We start from the raw sequence: 18811 nt of genomic DNA, 5'->3' as shown, positions 1-18811 counted from the left end.
GAGTATTTTCATACAATCGCACACGCGTTGCTGAGCAGCTAATGACGATGTTATGAAGGCAGTCTTACATGTCAGCTGTGGACCATGAGGCGTCCAGGTCAAGGCACTTTCGCGGCATATGCTTGAAGGGCAAAATGGCTTGCATGAACTTGACCTGAGCAAACGGGATCTTTGCATTGAGCGTCAAAGTCCAAATTTGGAAATTGATTCGTCTAACGCCAAGACGATATGATGTAGAGATTCCGTGTTGATGAGTCTGTGCAGGCCCTGCCAGGGCCGTAATCTCACTCATCCCATGGTGTAGCAGGCAACTGGCCCTCGTATATGGATTTTCGTCGCGCTTTTGGACTGGCAAAGAGCGGCTGGGACCATCTCGATCCATCATCGCGAGAAATTTCGGAGGATCACTCGACTATCAGCGACTTGAGTCCTTAAGGCAAAGTAAAGTGACAGTAAAGATTATGGGCTTAATTGATGAAATTCGGGAAAGCTTCTGGAGCAAAATTGAGAAATCAATGCGTTGAAGCAGTGCGTCCAAATCGAGATCAAGGGCTGAACATGTCCCTCTGTTCAAGCTGATTTGCGATGCCGAAGCGGTGGCCCATTGCATAACAATGAGGCAGTTCCTCTCATTGTTCAATCCGTGACTGTCCTTCCAAGTCCACTGGTATTGGAGTGTTGTCTGTGCATGTCTTATTGATCGATGAGGTTGGGCGAGCATATGTGAGCCCATGAGCTGAAAATCGACTGTCCTGTAGACGCGAAATCCAGAAGGTGGTGCTACACGCAATTGCATATCCATTACATGCATGACGAGGACTCTGAATCCTTGCTAAAAGACTTACGGAGTGCAAAAATCACAGCAGAGACGCCAAGTTCGAGGTAGTATCCCTCTCCTTTACAGGAGAGCAATGTCATGTGTCTGTTCCGGATATTTACAGGTGCATACCCCGTATATCCAACGGCCCGCTACATCTGACAGTACGAGCTGCGACATCCAGTATCAAGTCGAAGAGGATCATCACCATTGACAATGATTTCCTCCTACGAAATGACAGTAGAGCATCCGCGGCATTCCTTCACTTACTGTTTCCTAGGTAGGTATCTTTATTCTCAGAAGAGGCACTATGGAAGCCCATCTACACCGTCATCTACTTCCAGGTTGACCACAACGCCATCAACTGCACCTCCTTCCCTTACGGAACCGTAGCTTCCAGACAAGACTGGTGATAAATGCTCCTTCCCCATGGCTTGCCGAGATGACGTGGCCGGTGAGCCGATTGTGAGCAGGTGGTGAGCATTAACCGAGGCGTGTGTTTCATTGTAAAGCTCTTGCCTTCGACCAAAGCTCCGTCACTCTTGAATGAAAGTCTCACCGCCCTCCAGAACTGCAAGCTCACAAGCCTTTCCCTTCTGCTCTCTTCTCTCTTCTCTCTTCTTCTTTCTCTCCTCATACTCTTTGCTCTGCCATAAGCACCCCCAACTCTTCTTCCTCTTCTTCTTCTCCTTCCACCACCTCCTCACTCTCGTCCTCCCCGCCAACCTGGGGAGGTGGTGGCAGCAAAACGGTCGGCCGTCAATATCCTTCCCCCTTCCTCCACACGGGGGAGGGTGGCCCCCATCACCTCTCGGGGGCAGCATTCCTTCCCCCAACGCCTCAGCGCACAAAACAGGTATGCTTTCCGGCCTCTTCGTCTCCTTTGTTGACCTCTGGTCACTGACATTGAGCTTGGACAAGGGCCCAATCCCACTCTTCGTCTTCTTCATTCTGCTGCCGGTGGGCTGGACCCGACGAAGCCCAACCCATGTCGGCCCACCGGCAGCTGGAGATACTACGAACGGTGCTTAGTATGTCGAGTGCACATCCTGACGATGCTCCATGGGCTGACAGAGAGACAGGGAGTTTTCCTGGGGCTGCCGGCAATGGCAGCTGCAACGGTGGCAACAACACAGCACCATCGCCGCCGCCACCGCACGAGAACCACCGCACGAGAACCACCACACGGAACCACCACAAGAAAACATCTTCAGACTGATATCAATAGGTACTGCTGCATTGGGGTACCTTGGGCAAGTAGGAGTCTTGTCGGATGGCAAATCGGTCAAGAGGATTCATGGTTGACATACGGGAGGACAAAGGAATAAGGGGCCAGACTAAAGTGACAGATGCAATATACACTACAACTCCTCTTCCTCTCTTTGATGCGCCAATCTCTCTGAGTGATGACCACCTAGTCTCAGCCATTGTATGATGACTTGCTAGTCAATATCACAATCCAGTACCAAAAATGCAGTGATGTCCACGGACGTTGACTGTCGTTTTACTGGTCTAATAAGGTGCCTGCATGTCCGCCCAAGACCATGTTTGTGTCGTGGGTCGTTGTTCGTGGCTGCGCCGTCTGTTAGGCACGTTCCGTCACTTGAACTAAGGTAGTATCAAGGCCTGCAGGACTCACCCGCTACATTCCATGGGGAGCTGCCGCAACTTCCAGCTGCAGCTACCTAGTCTGCCAATTCAACCAGACACAGCCGAAAGACTCGAATGGGCGATTCTAGCGACTGAAAAGAAGTCATCACGGATATACAAGCAAGAATCACTGATTGCAGATCCCCACTCCCGGATGTGAAATGTCCACTATTAACACACCTGGTCCACGGATAGCAAGCCGACTAGCATCTCGCATATCGGTCGATCTAACGGTCTACAAGCGACTATCACATTACTAGGAGGGTCAGACGCTTGAATCAGGCCTCAGCGTTCGCGCTGTAGGTCAAGTATCGCCGAGTACTTTTGCCGGAATGAGCCTGAACAGCGTGAGCAAAAAGGCAGCTCGGCTCGAGCCCGAAAGGGAAACCCAGTCAACATGCCAAACCATCGGTCGACAAATGCGGGAAATACCGTCCACAGCGAGCCGTGAGTCGTGGGAGATCGAGATATCACCAACATCGTTCCATCGCATCACTGTCGATATGCATATGCGCTGGGCTGGCACCAACCATCACCGGCAAATCATACCCACAGAGGCAGTTGGACAGGCACCGCTGCTACGTACCTTTGTATAATAACTTCTGCGGCAAGATACAGTACCTGTACCTATCTATCCACTGATGCGGCAGCTTTGTTCGAGTCCGGCCAGCTCGTCGCCTGCCATTGGACCGTCTCGACATGGCCAACGAGGGCCCTGCATCGCCACAATTCGACATCTGCGAACAAGGCACCCATCCCGCGAACTTCTGGACAGGCACGATTCGGTCGAGGCGATTGGCCCAAGGTGCGTCTCCGCAGCCACCGGCACGCGAGACCAGGGTCGTGGGCGCTTAGAACCCAGCCGATCGGCCAACCACGAGCGATTCTCACATCAGCATTGTGACGCCTCCGAGGCGCCACAAGCCGCTTATTGGCCTGCCGGCAACGCTGGAACGCAAGTCCGCCTTGGTTCCTTGCTGGAGCCGTGAAAGAACTTGTCCTGTCGAGGTAACTGTGCGTTGTTGTCCCGCGATCTGGGGAGGACATGTACGAGTCTGTACGGATTCTCGACCTCTGTGCTACCCAAGCTGATGTTCAGATAGCTCGACTAAACTCCGGATTACAGTTATTACTCCTCCGTCGGCTTCGCGAAGAGGGTGCTTTCTGTGGCTTCGAATAAGCGTGGCGTTTGCTGGAATAAATCAAACAAACACGAGAAAATGCCTAAACCTCAGCTAGCATTCTTACTAAAGAACAGCTCTCTGACCAGCCAAAAACGACGCCTCCAGAGATGCTGCCGTGCTCAGCTCGTAAACTGCAGGCAAAGAGCAGTCACCCGCCTCTGTGGAACAGCCAGTGAGAGACCAGAATCGGAGGTATTCGCACACAAGGATCGCCCATCTCCAGCCCAGGGCCGGGGTCCCTGATTTGGGCCAGCCAGCGCCAAAGGAGCTGCTCAAATCAGAGCGGGGAACAAGAGACAAGACCAGCGGTTCTACATCTCTTGGCCACTCAGCTTCTTGCGCCTATTCTTCTGCTTCTCCGCTAGCCTGGTCCCCGTCTCGGGTGGCGTCTGCCCTTGTCCTTGTCGAGGGAGGGGGGAGGAAGGAAAAGAAGCACAGTTGGGCGGCTGCAACGGGGCCGCTGTTGGTCGATTGAGTGTGCATACTTGGTGCCAGGGCGGGCCTTGGCCTCTTTTCGGCCCCCCAGAGAGACACATCTTTAAGACCTGCTGGTTGCGCACGCTCCTCTTCTCCATTTCTTCTTTTCGTTCTTTTGACTTGCCGGCTGCCTTGAATTCTGTCGACAACAATCGAACCTCGGTAGCTGTTGTCTCAGAGGAAGCTTCCTTGAGGTTCTGTCTATCCGCCCAAGAGCTGAACTTGAGCTCTCGATCTGTGCGTCTTGAAGCAGCCGAACATCGAATACGGGAGAGAGTCTGGTCGGGCTTTTGGGGAGCTGCCCCACACGGAAAGTACATACAGGGCGAACTCTTGCGACGAAGCAAGAAGGTCGTCTCGAGACGACATCCGAATCAACGTTGCAGCCGACCTACGATATACGAGTATATATTCACGCAACTGCCGAACTCCATCCCTCTTCTCGATCCACATACATACTTGAATTTCTCGAATTCGAGCTGCATATAAAAAGAGGGGAAATCAAACCTGTCTCGACCAGGGCAGTGATACGAGTTGCCAAGCTCGACGACGAAACTACACACGCTCGAAGAGTTACACAGATTTCTCCACACACAATCACGCAAACAATACCGACAATATGCGGCTATCATTACTCGTCACGCTCGCCCTAACGGCCCTCATCGAGGCCCATACCGTCATGGTATACCCGGGATGGCGCGGCAACAACCTCATTACCAACGATACATTCCCTTATGGCATGCAGTGGATGTATCCATGTCAGTAGCACCCAGCTTCTCTTTGACGCTTCCTGGAATATCTCAACCAAGCATCGTCACTAACATGCAGCATCAGGCGGCGGCATGGGGACGAGCAGGAACCGAACGTACTGGCCCACCACCGGCGGCGCCGTCTCCTTCCAGCCCGGCTGGTTCCGCGGCCACCTCCAAGCTCAGCTGCAGATCAACCTGGGATACGGCACCGACGGCCCCGACGGCGGACCCCCGAACATGTCCAACATCATGGTCAAGCCGTTCATGCTCCTCGGACCGACGAACAATCCCTACCCCGGGACGGTCTGCCTCCCGCAGGTCCCGCTGCCTGCTGGCGCCAACGTCTCCGCTGGTGATAGGGCGACGATCCAGGTTGTCGAACAGGCTCAGCACGGCGCATCTCTGTACTCTGTAAGCTATACGGCTGACTGACGTAGCATTCCTCAAGCTAACCGTTGTCGAAATCAAACAGTGCGTCGACATCATCTTCGCCGAGCCAGGCGACCCCCGCATCCCCATCGTCAACGAGACAAACTGCTTCAACTCGACCCAGTTCGGCTTCGCCCAGATCTACACCGTCACCACACAGGAGCCCGCCCTCGACGTCATCGCCTCCACGACGCCCCCGTCCGGGTCGGCGCCGAGATACTACAGCTGGGCCGGATGGCTGCCGCTGGTTGCCGGAGCGGTGTGGATGGCTCTGTGATGGAGGAGAAGGGCATTTACAGACCGTGTCTTCCTGCTGGTTCCTGTTCTTCCTCCTTCTTCGCTCCGTTATTCCGCTCTGTTCTTTTTTCTTTGCGTATGTGCGTGTGGCATTCGCGTAATTCTTCCAAGATATACCCCCTGGGTCTCACTCTGTCGACGAGAGTTGGTACCCTCACACCTTTAGGTTATTCTTCTCCCTCTTGTCTAGCGTGGCAAGCAGGGCATGGCGTTGTTGGCGTTTTACGAAACCCGGAGGGCGAGGCCACGTTTGATTACTTACAGCCTGTATATTTCACCAATGTTACTTTCAACTGCTTAACCTCGAAGAGGATGATTCTCTACAAAGCGAAATCTGTACATAGAGTGCGGTTTATATATGTATAGAGAGCAATGAAATGTCTCTCTCATGCTGGCGAACTGCCATGATTCATTATGCATATCCTCCCGAAATCATTTGAGCGTCTTATATATCGATTGCTCCTTTTCCTTAACATGCCATTCTCTAGTACCTTGTCCCATTTCACAAGCTTACCGAGGAATCAGATTCAGGCATTCACTCGCCACGCCCTTGATTCTCTCTTCGGAGCTCTTGTTCGCCGCGCTTTGAACCCATGCCGCCACGCCGAGACTCTTTGCTTCATCCTTAGATGTCGACAGGATGGTGCCGAGAGCAACGAGAGCTCGATACAGAGTCTCCGAATCGGTCTGATCCGTAAGGATAGCCCCAAGCACAGCAACCAGACGTCGCCGTTGCTCGGGAGACAGCAGCTTCTCCTTGTTAACAAGCACGGAATAGTTGACCGCCACCGTGGTCACCGCAACGAGGACATTGCGGTTAAATTTGCCAATGGGCTCGGCCCCCTTGATGCCCGTGACGCGTTCTAGAAACGAAATAGCCTTGTCCGCCTGTGAGCTCGCAAGGCTTCGACCATCGGCCGATCCAAACAGATTAGCCAGTGTTCGAGCGCCCATCATGGCCGCGTTTTCGTTGGGTGGAAAATCATCGGGAACCGACGAGGCAGTGGCTATATCCACGAGGGTTTCGCCCAGGGGCCCTTTAAACTGTGCTGCTATGGGGTACCTGGCCACGCAGCGCAGCAGGTCGAGACCAGCCAGTCGATCAGAATACGGCCACTCGGTGACAATTTTGAGAATCACATTGAGCTCAGGGACTGAGATGGCCTTTGAAGAGTCCAGGGCTGCCTTCACTGACAGCAGGGTGCTCTCTTCTCCGGGGTTCAGGGCCACGTCTTTTCGACCAGAAGAGATCATAGTCTTGTTGACGTTTGTAATTTTGTTTAAGATGGCTATCAGGGGTTAGTATAAAAGCTGCGGATCTTCTCTAGCAGGCAACTCACCATCGAGCTTTGCTGCAGAAATGCTGAGGTATTCCTTCTGCGGTAGCGCCTTTGCTGTTTGAGACTGGGATTCTTCGCCAGGTCGGTATCGCGACTCTGTGCCATACGGGTCAGGTCCAGAGGACGGGGCAGACTTTCCAAGAGTGGCCCCCTTGGTGTTTTCAGTGATGAAGTTGGCCACGTTATCCAGATAGGAGAGCGGCAGCTCGTTGTCGTTGAGGAACTTGGTCGCTCGCTCGTAAGGGTTCTCAGAGAGATTGTAGGGTAGCTTGAGCGGAGGCTTTCCATCCTCAATGTCGACGTCGAACACGTAATCGTACGACTGGCCGTTGTATTCGACCTTCTTGCCCGTGCTGCCAACGGCATCCACCACGGTACCAACGTTGATCCATTGCTGCTGTGCCATTGACCAGGTATGGGCCGTGACGTTGCCATTGCTCTCCTTGATCATCTGAACCTGGCCCTCCTTGGTGCCTGCCTTGGAGGTCAGAAACTCTGGGCCTGGCAGTTTCTCCTTGTTGATGCCCCCAAGCTGCTGCTGAGGGATGGCTGAGGCCTTGACAGAGTCTTGGAACTCCTTGAGAGTCGCATCATCTGCCATAGCTTCCGACCGCCGGGTGAAGATGCGCGCGATGCCATCACTGGCGCCGGTAATGATATCCCCCGTTTCTGCGTTGACAGCAACCGTCCACACAGAGATGGCCGGGTGCGTGATGGTCTGGATGCATTCGGACCCCTTCCATATCCTGACGGTTCGATCCTCGCCAGAGCTGACAAGCTCGCCGGATGGTAGGCTGGCCAGGCTGTACACAAAGCTTTCGTGGCCATGGAGCTCGCTCACTTGCTGGCCGTTGAGCTTCCACAACCGCAGAGTACCGTCGTTGCTCGCACTGGCAATGTCCGCACCGCTGGGGTGGCCCTTGGGGACCTTGCACAGCGCACGAACGACATCAGGAGTGTAGATGGTCGCCGCGGGCATGACCTCGCCGCCTCTGCCCTGCGTCAGATCGAACACGCGGATGCTCTTGTCTGCGCAGCCCGTCACCACCGTTGTCTCGTCAAGGGCAACGACGCTCCAGACAGCCATGCCCTCGTGGCCACCGAGCATCAGCTGAGTCTCCCACTTGCTCAAGTCCCAGACACGGGCCTGGCCGTCCCATCCGCCCGACACGAGGTAGGTCCCCTTGGGGGAGACATCCAGCGTACAGACGTTGTGCGCATGGCCAATGAGAAGACGCTCGGCATTGTCTGTTGCCAAGGAGTTGGGCGATTTGACCTCGATGATGGTGTCCTTGCCTCCCGACACCACGAGGCCGTTCGGGTGTTCTTGGTTCGGGGGGAAGAAGGCCACCGTATTGACGTATTCGGAGCCGCGGCTGACGAGGGTTCCCTCGAAAGCTGGCGGGCTTGTTTGTGTGCGGCGCCATATCCTGACCGTGCAGTCTCTGGAGGCCGAAAGGGCGAAATCGGGCGAGGGAAAGCTGACGGCGCGCACCTGTGGCACGAAGAGGAGTCAGCAAAGCAATACATCGTGAGTAGAGGGCCTTGGGGGATCTCGTACGTCAGCCTCGTGGCCGAGAAGCTGCGCTGAGAGCTTGAATTCAGCCATGCTTCCGGCAAGCTGTGGTGGGGTTTGTATCTCGAGAGTGACGATGACGACGGAGAAGACGGCAGATCAAAAGAGAAGAGCGAAAGTGAAGACGAGGCAGTAGCTCTTCCTCCAAGTCGGTAGATCGTGGCCCAAAGGCAGCAGCGGGATTGCTTTGTCAGGCGATTCAGGCGTCTGCAGAGGGAGTGGACGACGATGGAAGCTTGGAGATGGTGGAGGTGATTGTTTGCTGCAGCTGTTCTCAGTTGGTCATCAAGGGAGCATGAAGTACGTACCCCGGCTGTTGAACTGCTGCGACGCCCCACCAGGCACAGCACAGGCACAGGCTTCAGTGGGTATTTTAGCGGGCAGCTCCAGCGAGGGACCTTGAAGCTTTGGTAAGCGACCGAATGTGGCTTGTGCCCTGCACCTTGAGGAGTCCTTGGCGCCGCGAATACGTACCTGAGAAGACTTTGAAGCTTCATATGATGTTCTAGCTATTTTCTAGCGAAAGTTTATTACATGAATAACATAGAAAAAAATCAAACATGATGTATATTCCACGAATTTTCATGCTATCGTTCTCTAACCAGCAACAGCTGCCACACCAGCAAAGAGCCCAAAACCCATTATCGCCACGCCAAATACCTTATCTGTGACCCCTCCTTTTGTGGCGGTGTTAGAGGCAAAGGCACCCCCATCGCACCTAAATTACAGCGCTTGCTATAGCGTCGCTCTCCCGCTAAACGGTCAACAGGGCAGTCAACAGTCTACCTGCCTAGTGCCAGTTGCCCAACTGCCCCGCTTCCCCAGCAGCTGACAGAAATCATCATCCAGATCGTTCTGCGTCTCCAAATCTTAAATCCTCAATCCCATCAAAGGGGCTGCCGGTGATCGCCTCTCTGCCCTACCTTACCACTTCTCCCCTAGAACCCCCCCCGAGAAGCCGGGCACCGACACTCTCTGGCATCCTGCCCTCCCTCTTGTTGGCCCTGTTTCTCCCGCCGCTGGCCGCACGAATCCCGCTGCGAGCTGCCTCAACTCCCTGCATAGCAGATTTGAGACCACTGCCCTTGACGCGATTCGATCACTGCAAGCTGGACACCCTCTTCTCTGTCCACGTCGGCCAATTTATACCTTTCGCACTCTTCTCCTTCATCTTCTCTTCTTTTCCCGACTTTTAGCCTTGCAGCCTCTCAACTATCAGAGCTGGGCCTGTCTGCGTTGCTTGCCTAGAGCCTGCTGCCCCCTAATCCGTTTCTACTCGTCTTCGAACTTGAAACACTTCATCCAGTCCTTTCTATTTTCCGGCCGCGTTAGAACTCCCAGCCTCGATCTCTACTACGACGCAGACCACGATAGTCTTTCAGTCCCTACTTTAAGATCCACGATATACCCTCCGACTATCACCATGTCGTCCGAAGCACCCCGCCAATACGTTCCATTGACGTGCCACGGTCACTCGCGACCCGTTCCGCACATCAGCTTCTCTCGGCTCGAGAAGGAAGATAGCTACTACATGATCTCGGCTTGCAAAGGTCAGCAGCCCTCAATTTCAGCCATATGCAGTAGTTAAGCCCAGCCCTAACCTTGGCATTTACAGATGGCAATCCGATGCTCCGCGATGGTGTGACGGGCGACTGGTATAGTTTCCTCTTGTGCAACCCTGCGATATAGACGGATCCATGCTGACCTTGTGCGTCAGGATCGGCACTTTCATCGGCCACAAGGGAGCTGTTTGGCAGGCTAGACTGAGCCCTGACACCTCCACGGCCGCCACCGCGTCTGCCGACTTTACTGCGTACGTGACACTTGATATTTCTCCCAACCCTACCTTGTCTTTGCTGCAAGCGTGGTAAGTGCGCGCGTCTAATCCGAGTCTGCAGCAAAATCTGGGACACCCACACCGGCGAGCTCCTGTACACGCTGCAGCATGAGCATATCGTCCGCGCTGTTGCGTATCCGCCTGACAACGCGGATCTCGTGGCCACAGGCGGCATGGAGAAGAAGCTGCGCGTCTTTGACCTGTCTGACGTTCCCGGTGCCGGAAGGGGCAATGCCATTACTATCCCTGCCACGGCCGGCTTTGAAATCGGCGAAGGCATCCACGAGGGCTCCATCAAGTTCATCTGCTGGACTCAGGACCCCAACGTCATCGTCACGGCCTCGGACAAGACCATTCGCTGGCTGGATCTTCCCACCCGTGCCTGCATCCGCCAGGAAGTGCTGGACGGCGAGATCCGCTCTTGCGAGATGGTGTCTCTCGCACCCGAATACGCCTCTGTCACGGACATTGGCAGTGGAAAGCCCGTACTCGCCGTTTCCGCTGGCAAGACTGCCTATTTCTGGGGCGGTCCCCGCGCGATGGAGGAGCTGAAGCGCATTGTGCTCCCCTACACCATTGCCAGCGTGGGCCTCGACGTCAAGGGCCGCAAGCTGGTGGTTGGAGAAGAGCCTGGAACCTGGGCCAAGGTCATCAGCTACGACACCGAGGCGGAGCTGGACGTCCACAAGGGCCACCACGGTCCGATCTGGTCCATTGCCTTTTCGCCCGACGGCAAGCTGTACGCGACGGCCTCGGAGGACGGAACCATCAAGATGTGGAAGAACTGCGACGGCTTCTACGGCCTGTGGCGAGGCGGACCCGAGCGATCTACGGACTAGAGAGATGTTGATCGCAGCTTCACCTCCTCCTCGGACGCGGCGCGCACCTCGAGCCGTTGCTTCACGCCCAACAGCAGCCGCGACCTCGACGACGTCTCCATCGGCTCGTCTTTGGCGCAACTGAGCGAGAGCTCCTCTGCTCGTCAGAACCCGAACTCTGCTGACGAGGCGTCCAGCTGCAGCCGCGGTTCACGACGCCGAAGCCCCTTTCCGTTCAAGTACTAGATGCTGCTTTTGAGAAGCAAGCATAGGACTGGAACGGCAGAAATGGGACACTCGTCGGGGCCGCCGTCCTCGTCATCGTCGCCGCTGCCGCCGCCGCCGCCGCGATGTCTGGTTCCATGCGTTCTTATATACATGCTTATATGGACAGCATGTATAGGTAGTTCCACACATATCTTGAGACAGCTCCATTTGAGCCATACTATCAGTAGCTTATCTAATGGCATGTCAAATGGAAGAATGAAGACGTATTAGTCAATTTCCTATCCTGTTCCTGTGATGCTCTAGTTTCCCAACATGTTTAATACTCTATACCCATGCTGCAAGCTCTTACTCTGTTTCTCTATGGTTCTGTATTTTACCTACCTTATTACCTAGTGTGGCTTCATATGTGATGCATATGCCAATTGCATCCTGCCCTCTCTTCCTTGTTTCCCCTGCCTCACCCTATTATAGGACTTGACAGATACCTTGTTGTCTCCTTTCAACGCCTCTCATCTCTTATTCCCCCCCCCCCTATCTTCTTGATTCGATTTTTTCTTTTCCATTTGATTTTGATTCTTACTAGGAGAGTCTTACAGCATGCGGACCGTTGAGTACGTGTGATACTTGTGCACCTCTAGGGTACGGAAACTATCTATACCCAGGTCTACCCGTCAGCAGTTGCCATGCGCACAAGCCAGCGGCGGGTGCAAGGTACTCCGTACCTCCTCCGGAAATCGCCCAGCGGCCGGAAAAACGTTGTTGCAACACACCCACACTCTGCCCCTCCCCCTCCATTTGCCCAGCCAAAAGATTGAGTCACGCTCAGAGAGGCGCCGATTTCGACCAAAAAAGAGGCTGCGCCAAAACATCGTCAAAGTCCAGCGTTCTCGAAAGGCGGCAGACAGAAGCAGAACAGCAACAACATGGCTCCCGTATCCGCTGACTCGGCCGGCGACCTCGCCCACGAGGTCCTCCGGGCATTGGCCAACACCGACCAGATCCTCTCGACCGAGGCCTTCCCGAAAGTGCCCTTTGAGACGCTCAAGGCCGCTCTCGACCGCCTCTCCTCCCGGTCCATGGTTGTCTACGAGCAGATTGAGCGACAGGAAGCCGTTCTGGAGCCCGAAGCCGAGCAGATTGTCCAGCATGGAAGCCACGAGGCTCGCGTCTTTGAAGCCGTCCACAAGGCCCTCGGCGGTCTCTCGATCCAGGACTTGGAGACGACGATTGGCGACAAGAATGTGACCAAGGTTGGCCAGGGAAAGGCCTTTAGGGAGAAGTGGATCAAGAAGGAGGACAACAAGCTTGTTGCGCTGGTTAGTCTCGGCTTGGGAGAGAGGCTGGAAACGTTCATCTAATTTGGAGTCTCTTTTCTCTCTAGGTCGACTCGATCGAGGACGTAACCAGATCGCAGCTCCGCTTCATTCAGGAGACCAAGTCGCACGACCCCAAGATTATTGCCGACCTGAAGAAGCGAAAACTACTCAACACTGCAAAGGTCATCTCCTTCAAGGTCTCCAAGGGTCCGAAGTTTGCGCTCGAGATTGTCAAGGAGGAGACAGACCTGACGGCCGACATGCTGGCCACTGGATCGTGGAAGACGGCAAACTTCAGTGGGTGCTTCAATGGAGGTTCTGAATATGGATCGATGTTTGCTAACGGTCGTGGCCGAACACAGAGCCGTACAACTTCAAGGCATTGGGCGGGCACCAGGTCGCTGGAGCTCTCCACCCTCTCAACAAGATGCGACACGAGTTCCGGTTAGTGAACAAATCAATCGCTATACCTCGACGAGTTGGCAGTATTGGGATTCTAACATAGTTCCTCCACAGACAAATCTTCTTCGAGACTGGCTTCACGGAAATGCCCACCAACCAGTACATCGAGTCTGGCTTCTGGGTATGTATCCATCGATACGATTCTTACCTCTGGTCCCTTTGAAATCAATAACCAATCAAGGATGCTAATATTGGAGCTGTATAGAACTTTGACGCTCTTTTCGTTCCTCAGGTAACCACATACTCATCTCTTAACTCTCTTAACCCCCCTTTAAGACTCACTAACAGTAGAATAGCAACACCCTGCCCGAGACTTGCAGGACACCTTCTACATTTCCGACCCCAAGACGGCTGGCCGCCCCGGGCCCACCTCTGCAGACGATAAGCAAAACTACGACGAGTACTTCGAGAACGTAAAACAGGTGCACGAGAATGGAAAGTATGGCTCAATTGGCTACCGATACCCCTGGGCCGAAGAGGAGTCATTAAGGCAGGTCTTTCTCAACGCTGATGCTGCTATGGATGCCTGGGCTAACTGGAGATAGACTTGTCCTTCGCACTCATACAACCTCTGTTTCGGCAGCCATGCTGTACAAATTGGCGGCGCAAAAGGGTCCAGATGGCCGCGTGCCTCCCGTCCGTTATTTCTCCATTGACCGCGTCTTCAGGTAACAACAAATGCTTCGAGTTATACATGTGGCGTAGCTTACAAAGTGCAGAAACGAGGCTGTGGATGCGACACATCTGTGCGAGTTCCATCAGGTAGAAGGTATGATGAACTGGACATGAAAATGCTTTGATGTTCGAGTTGGAAGCTGACAATGGCATAGGTGTCATCGCCGACTACGGACTGACCCTTGGTGGCCTGATGGAATTCTTCGAGACCTTCTTTGCCAAGATGGGTCTGACAGAGTGAGTGAACCGCTTCCCAAATACTCCACCTAGTGTGTGTTCTCATGCTAATATACTTCTATAGCCTTAAATTCAAGCCAGCGTAAGAGAAGATACAGTCTGTAGGATATACATGGGAATCACTAACAAAGTAAACAGTTTCAACCCCTACACAGAGCCCAGCATGGAGCTCTTCAGCTACCACAAGGGCTTGAAGAAGCTCGTAGAGGTACGACAAAGCATAATGATGAAAGTGGTTCGAAAGCTAACGGCGAGACAAATTCCAGATCGGCAACAGTGGCATGTTCCGACCAGAAATGCTCGAGGCCATGGGCCTGCCCAAGGATCTGAGAGTCTACGGCTTCGGCCTTAGCTTGGAGAGACCGACGATGATCAAGTACGCCATTTCAAATATCCGCGAGCTGCTGGGCCACCAAGTAGATCTCAACTTCATCGAGAGGAACGCTGCTGTACGGTTGGACAAGGATTAGAAAGTTGAGTAAGGACCATAGACAAGGGCGATGAATGGGCGAATATGAAAGCTATGTTCGTCGAGGGAGGAAGAAGAAGAGTATGGAAAGAGAAGCAAAATAAATAAAGGGAAGCCCAAACAATTTTGGAGCGGCCCATGATTTTGTCACGATATCTCCATCAGACAGAAGCAACGATGTAACGACTTGCTCGGTCGTAGAATGCAAAAGCAAAACTTCATCCTGCAATATACCTCGGAATCTGAAGATCAATCTTACTGCACCGCCATTGCATCCCATCTGATGCCCTGCTCCATATCCTCTCTGCGACTACTCACTCGAGCGCAGCGTTGCCTCGTGCTTCGATTACGTGGGTTGTTGGAGAAGTGGCATGACGCCAGCCCCTTGGCGTCTGGAAAAACTTGCCAACATTCAAGTCATCGCGACTCAGCGGAGCTTATGAATCCAAAGCCTCAACTCCGACATCTCCGCTTCAGGCCTGCATAGTGGGGTTCCCTTGGATAGCTCTCCGAAACGTCTCCATGAGGCTTGCGGATATCTCTTCGCCAGGGGCTGATCAGCTTAGAAATATGCCCTGAGAACATGGCCACGGAGAATCTGAAGTGGTATAAATCGATACAGTTGTCCCGACAGACTGACTTTCCTGTCCTCGATAGATCAGAGATTTGAATCTATCAGTCGTTTTCAGTTGCTGTTGTGATAAACATACCGGCAAATATCAAAAGCGCCTCAGAATGTCTTCCTGGGCCATCGTCGGAGCCGCCCGCGGCATCGGAGTGAGTGACGGGAGAATCTGGTATTGATGCTTCTCTTTTGTTCGTGCTGCTGACTGGTGAGACCAGTTTGAATATGTAAAACAACTGGTGCGTGGAAAATGGTTTCTGGCTGTTTTATTATCTGGATACCAATCAGCATCGCCTTGATGACATAACCACTCACCTACTTGGCAGTCTGCAAACCCGAGCAACACCGTGGTTGCCTTGATCCGAAGCCAGGCGACAGCCGGTCCACTGAACGAGCTGGCCGCCAAGCGCAACAACATCAAAGTGATCGAGACGGATATCTCCAGCGTCGACAAGCTCAAAGAAACTGCAGAGAGCATCAGCAAGGTCACATTGGGCAAGTTGGATGTCTTGATCTATAATGCCTACTCCGCCGGAACCGACGAAGGAAAGCTTCTGCCCCCCACTGCTTTGTGAGTGCTCGACGGTTCAGTCCGCGACAACTGATAGGCGTCAGAGAAGCTAACTTCACTAAGCCATGGAAAGGAGGACCTCTTCAAGCGAGAGATTGACGAAACGGCAAGCGTTCTTCGTGGATAAAAGCCTGATGAGCGTGTACTAACTTGCCTCTCCTCAACAGTTGAGCGTGAACCTCTTCCAGGCTGTGAACACGGTCAACACCTTGCTTCCTCTGATTGAAAAAGGCCAGCAGAAGAAGATCATCTACATTTCGTCGGGCATCGGGGACATTCCCACCACGCGGGCGACTGAAATGCCGAACCTTGTTGGGTATGCCATCAGCAAGGCAGCTGGCAACCTTGTCATGGCGAAATACGCCGCGGAGCTCAAGGCCAAGGGAATCCTCACGCTCTCGCTTAGCCCTGGCTGGGTGGAAACCGATGCTGGTGAGTGTTTGCCGATGGATGGAGGCAGGGCAGATTCGACATTCGACTGATTGCTGAGACTGACAACCTGCAACATTAGCTCGAGAGATTTCCAACTCGCCCGAGGCCTTTCAGTGGATGCTCTCATCGTTCCAGAAGATGGACCCGAGAGTCAAGGGCATGATCTCGATGGAAGAGTCCGTCAGCGCCCAGTTGTCTGTTATTGATTCGCTCGGCGAGAAGCTTAGCGGAGCTTTCGTATCTCATCGGGGCAACGATCGGGACTGGTTCTAGATTCGATCCCTTTAGCTTTCCGAGTCTGGGCAGTCGGGCCTCGGAGTGCCGAGTGAAATTCGAGGATTTTATGGACAACTATTTCCGTGTTTAGGCGGAGACAGTATAGCGAAGAATTCAGAGTATGATTACCATATCATGTGCAAAGTGTGACTGACTGAATACAGCCTTTCAGTCCGTTTCATCCACACTTGGAGATGTTGTTGAGTTGTCTCGTCCGACCATCAGTTCAGGTTCTTCCAAGATGACGCCAACCAGTTGCCTCGAAGCTGTCCAGCCAATGTAAGTAGGTGGCTTGGGGCGTGGTGGCTACCATGACACTGGTGAATATCCAGAAGATCGTTCTTTCGAAGTGTCCAATCAAGAGACACTTCAGCCATCCCAACCCCTGGCCCCGAAATCAAGGGGACCCCATAGATTCTCTGCCTCCACCTCGAAAACTTCCTTATTCGGCATGTGTAGTGGAGTGCACAAGTTGGGCCGGCTAGGAGGCAATTGGTCAGAGCGCCACAGTAAACTTGGGAATGGCCGTCATTGCTCCTTACCATGTACAGTGTTCATTCACGAGCATAATAGAGACAGTCCATCCTCGAGATGCTACCTCGGCTGCTGAGGAGGAGCCTTCCTCTCGAGAGAGAGCAAAAATGCATTGGCAGCCATATGTTGTCTCGGACACCGGCCTAATAGCCGGCGTATTGTGATACTGTCTTCATTGACGAAATCGAACGTCGCAATCGTCATGGGTATTTTGGTACGCTTGTTGTTCGCGATCCCCAAACTCGAACTGGTGGGCCAATGTGAGAAGCCAACGCCGGGGAATATCGCTATGGGTAGTCGTCAGAATTGCACACTCTGTCAGCAACTTCTTCAAGTGATAACCGGACGAAGACTCAAAAGGGAGATGGATGGACCATATTTGGGGCGAATACTGGCCATTGAAGGCTATCTGAGGAGCTGTAAGGGTCTACGTCATCCGACAAATCTTTGGGCGTAGGGCCGCTAGGGGCGTGATGACTTCTCCGTGGACTTTTCGACAATTGTGACACACTGGTCGATGTTGGGCCGGTTGACGGGAATCACCTAGGGTAGCGGTAGCGGATGATCTTCCCTTTTGTTCACGTCGGTTAGGGAAGAATAATTTCTGTTTGCGGCTGAATTTCTTGACGAACGTTGTAGTATGACTGGAGCAGAGAGTTCTGCCGTGCTGGCTGTAATTCTCTCATCCTCTCATTGCGTCTATCAACCCGGGGACCGTGTTTCTGTGGAAAGATATCTATCACCATGAGCTGAGAGCATCTTGCAACTTGTGCTTCGTTCGAAGTCTCGAGGTGCGTCAGTTGTTCGGCTGGGTTTCTTCGTGGAATTTCTGGTCATCATTTGCGGCGTCGTTCTGAAGGACTCATGGATCATGAAGTTCAGATGCGAATAGAATCATTCCAAGCGTATCATTATCATCTGTCGTCTCCTGCCCATTTCCTTATCTGCGCACGTGCAGATCACGGTGCCAGCAGATGGATTGAGATTTGAGAAGGTGTGGCCGTGACTGATGCTGGAAAGAGCGAGTTCGTAGCTCGATTAGGCAATATGATGCGAGCTATGCGAGAGACGCCGCAGGGCAGGTTTAATGGGAGAGAAGAGGAGGCGAGGAGAAGAGACAGATTGGAGGCAATGTGATAAAGTTAAGCGAGGAGGTCTTAATCGGTCTATCGCTTGAATTATAAGGCGGCAGACGGGAACCTTTGAGCGTCTCAGCTTGCAGACTAGAGTACCTACCTAGGTAGAGTCGGGGCAGAGACCAACGGGAAACCATCGTACCATGTCTTTCGCGCGTCCCTTATTACCCACGAATCGGGTAATATCACAATACGAGAATCGTCAAATGTCTGCCGTCTGCGCTTCGCGCCGACCATCCAAAGAACCAGATCAAAGAGCAGCCTTGGTTGAGCTTGCACTGCGGGCACGGACGCTGCCTCTGTCTCAGTGAATCGATTGATCGTCAGTTCTTCCATTCAAGAGCATGAAGCACTCCTTTTCCGTCGTAACATACCTAGCTTAACGAAACCGATATACTGATCCAGCTATCGGAGTGGTCAACGGGCATCTGAGTGTTCGGTGGCAACTGACCTTGAGCAATCCGTCCGACCATGATCATTGATATAGTTCCAGTTCGACAGTTCATCACTTTTCCATTTACCTCAGTACCCTGAACTTGCCTCTAGGGATGCTGGATTACGGCGATACCGCCTTATTGTAGCTATGATGATGATGATGAGATGGCAATAGAGGCTGCGGTCATAGAAGGAGGACCTACACAACGGCTGCTTCACAGCATCTTGTTTATTCTGG

General features: G+C 53.2%; 8 protein-coding genes across 8 annotated transcripts; 5 read left to right on the top strand and 3 right to left on the bottom strand.

Moving 5' to 3' along the window:
• Positions 1-1675: 1675 nt before the first annotated feature.
• Positions 1676-1849, top strand: CCMA1212_009096 (uncharacterized protein; the record flags this gene model as incomplete). Its single annotated transcript, XM_073706197.1, has 1 exon — positions 1676-1849. One exon carries the CDS (start codon positions 1676-1678, stop codon positions 1847-1849), a length of 174 nt encoding a protein of 57 aa, XP_073555153.1.
• A 1245-nt stretch (positions 1850-3094) lies between these two features.
• CCMA1212_009095 (uncharacterized protein) lies at positions 3095-3514 on the bottom strand (the record flags this gene model as incomplete). The annotated part of the gene is made up of 1 exon (XM_073706196.1): positions 3095-3514. One exon carries the CDS (start codon positions 3512-3514, stop codon positions 3095-3097), a length of 420 nt encoding a protein of 139 aa, XP_073555152.1.
• A 448-nt stretch (positions 3515-3962) lies between these two features.
• Positions 3963-4448, bottom strand: CCMA1212_009094 (uncharacterized protein; the record flags this gene model as incomplete). The annotated part of the gene is made up of 1 exon (XM_073706195.1): positions 3963-4448. The coding sequence occupies one exon, from the start codon at positions 4446-4448 to the stop codon at positions 3963-3965; it is 486 nt and encodes a 161-aa protein (XP_073555151.1).
• A 261-nt stretch (positions 4449-4709) lies between these two features.
• CCMA1212_009093 (uncharacterized protein) lies at positions 4710-5586 on the top strand (the record flags this gene model as incomplete). Its single annotated transcript, XM_073706194.1, has 3 exons — positions 4710-4886; positions 4963-5291; positions 5353-5586. Exons 1-3 carry the CDS (start codon positions 4748-4750, stop codon positions 5584-5586), a joined length of 702 nt encoding a protein of 233 aa, XP_073555158.1. The 5' UTR covers positions 4710-4747.
• Positions 5587-6116: 530 nt separating this feature from the next.
• Positions 6117-8555, bottom strand: CCMA1212_009092 (Ubiquitin homeostasis protein lub1; the record flags this gene model as incomplete). The annotated part of the gene is made up of 3 exons (XM_073706193.1): positions 6117-6895; positions 6947-8441; positions 8508-8555. 3 exons carry the CDS (start codon positions 8553-8555, stop codon positions 6117-6119), a joined length of 2322 nt encoding a protein of 773 aa, XP_073555157.1.
• A 1390-nt stretch (positions 8556-9945) lies between these two features.
• On the top strand, positions 9946-11198 carry CCMA1212_009091 (Serine-threonine kinase receptor-associated protein; the record flags this gene model as incomplete). Its single annotated transcript, XM_073706192.1, has 4 exons — positions 9946-10072; positions 10138-10177; positions 10240-10335; positions 10421-11198. The coding sequence occupies 4 exons, from the start codon at positions 9946-9948 to the stop codon at positions 11196-11198; spliced, it is 1041 nt and encodes a 346-aa protein (XP_073555156.1).
• Positions 11199-12328: 1130 nt separating this feature from the next.
• Positions 12329-14565, top strand: CCMA1212_009090 (Phenylalanine-tRNA ligase alpha subunit; the record flags this gene model as incomplete). The annotated part of the gene is made up of 12 exons (XM_073706191.1): positions 12329-12721; positions 12787-13018; positions 13084-13165; positions 13238-13304; positions 13389-13415; positions 13480-13664; positions 13729-13851; positions 13903-13952; positions 14014-14095; positions 14160-14177; positions 14234-14303; positions 14362-14565. 12 exons carry the CDS (start codon positions 12329-12331, stop codon positions 14563-14565), a joined length of 1533 nt encoding a protein of 510 aa, XP_073555155.1.
• Positions 14566-15298: 733 nt separating this feature from the next.
• CCMA1212_009089 (uncharacterized protein) lies at positions 15299-16465 on the top strand (the record flags this gene model as incomplete). The annotated part of the gene is made up of 5 exons (XM_073706190.1): positions 15299-15341; positions 15516-15760; positions 15824-15872; positions 15928-16192; positions 16272-16465. Exons 1-5 carry the CDS (start codon positions 15300-15302, stop codon positions 16463-16465), a joined length of 795 nt encoding a protein of 264 aa, XP_073555245.1. The 5' UTR covers position 15299.
• Positions 16466-18811: the final 2346 nt, after the last annotated feature.

Source organism: Trichoderma ghanense (genome assembly GCF_004382785.1).
Source record: "Trichoderma ghanense strain CCMA-1212 chromosome Unknown scaffold_15, whole genome shotgun sequence".
NCBI classification, from domain to species: domain Eukaryota; kingdom Fungi; phylum Ascomycota; class Sordariomycetes; order Hypocreales; family Hypocreaceae; genus Trichoderma; species Trichoderma ghanense.
The sequence above is the reverse complement of the archived record's forward strand: the minus strand, read 5'-3'. Positions and strand labels throughout refer to the sequence as shown.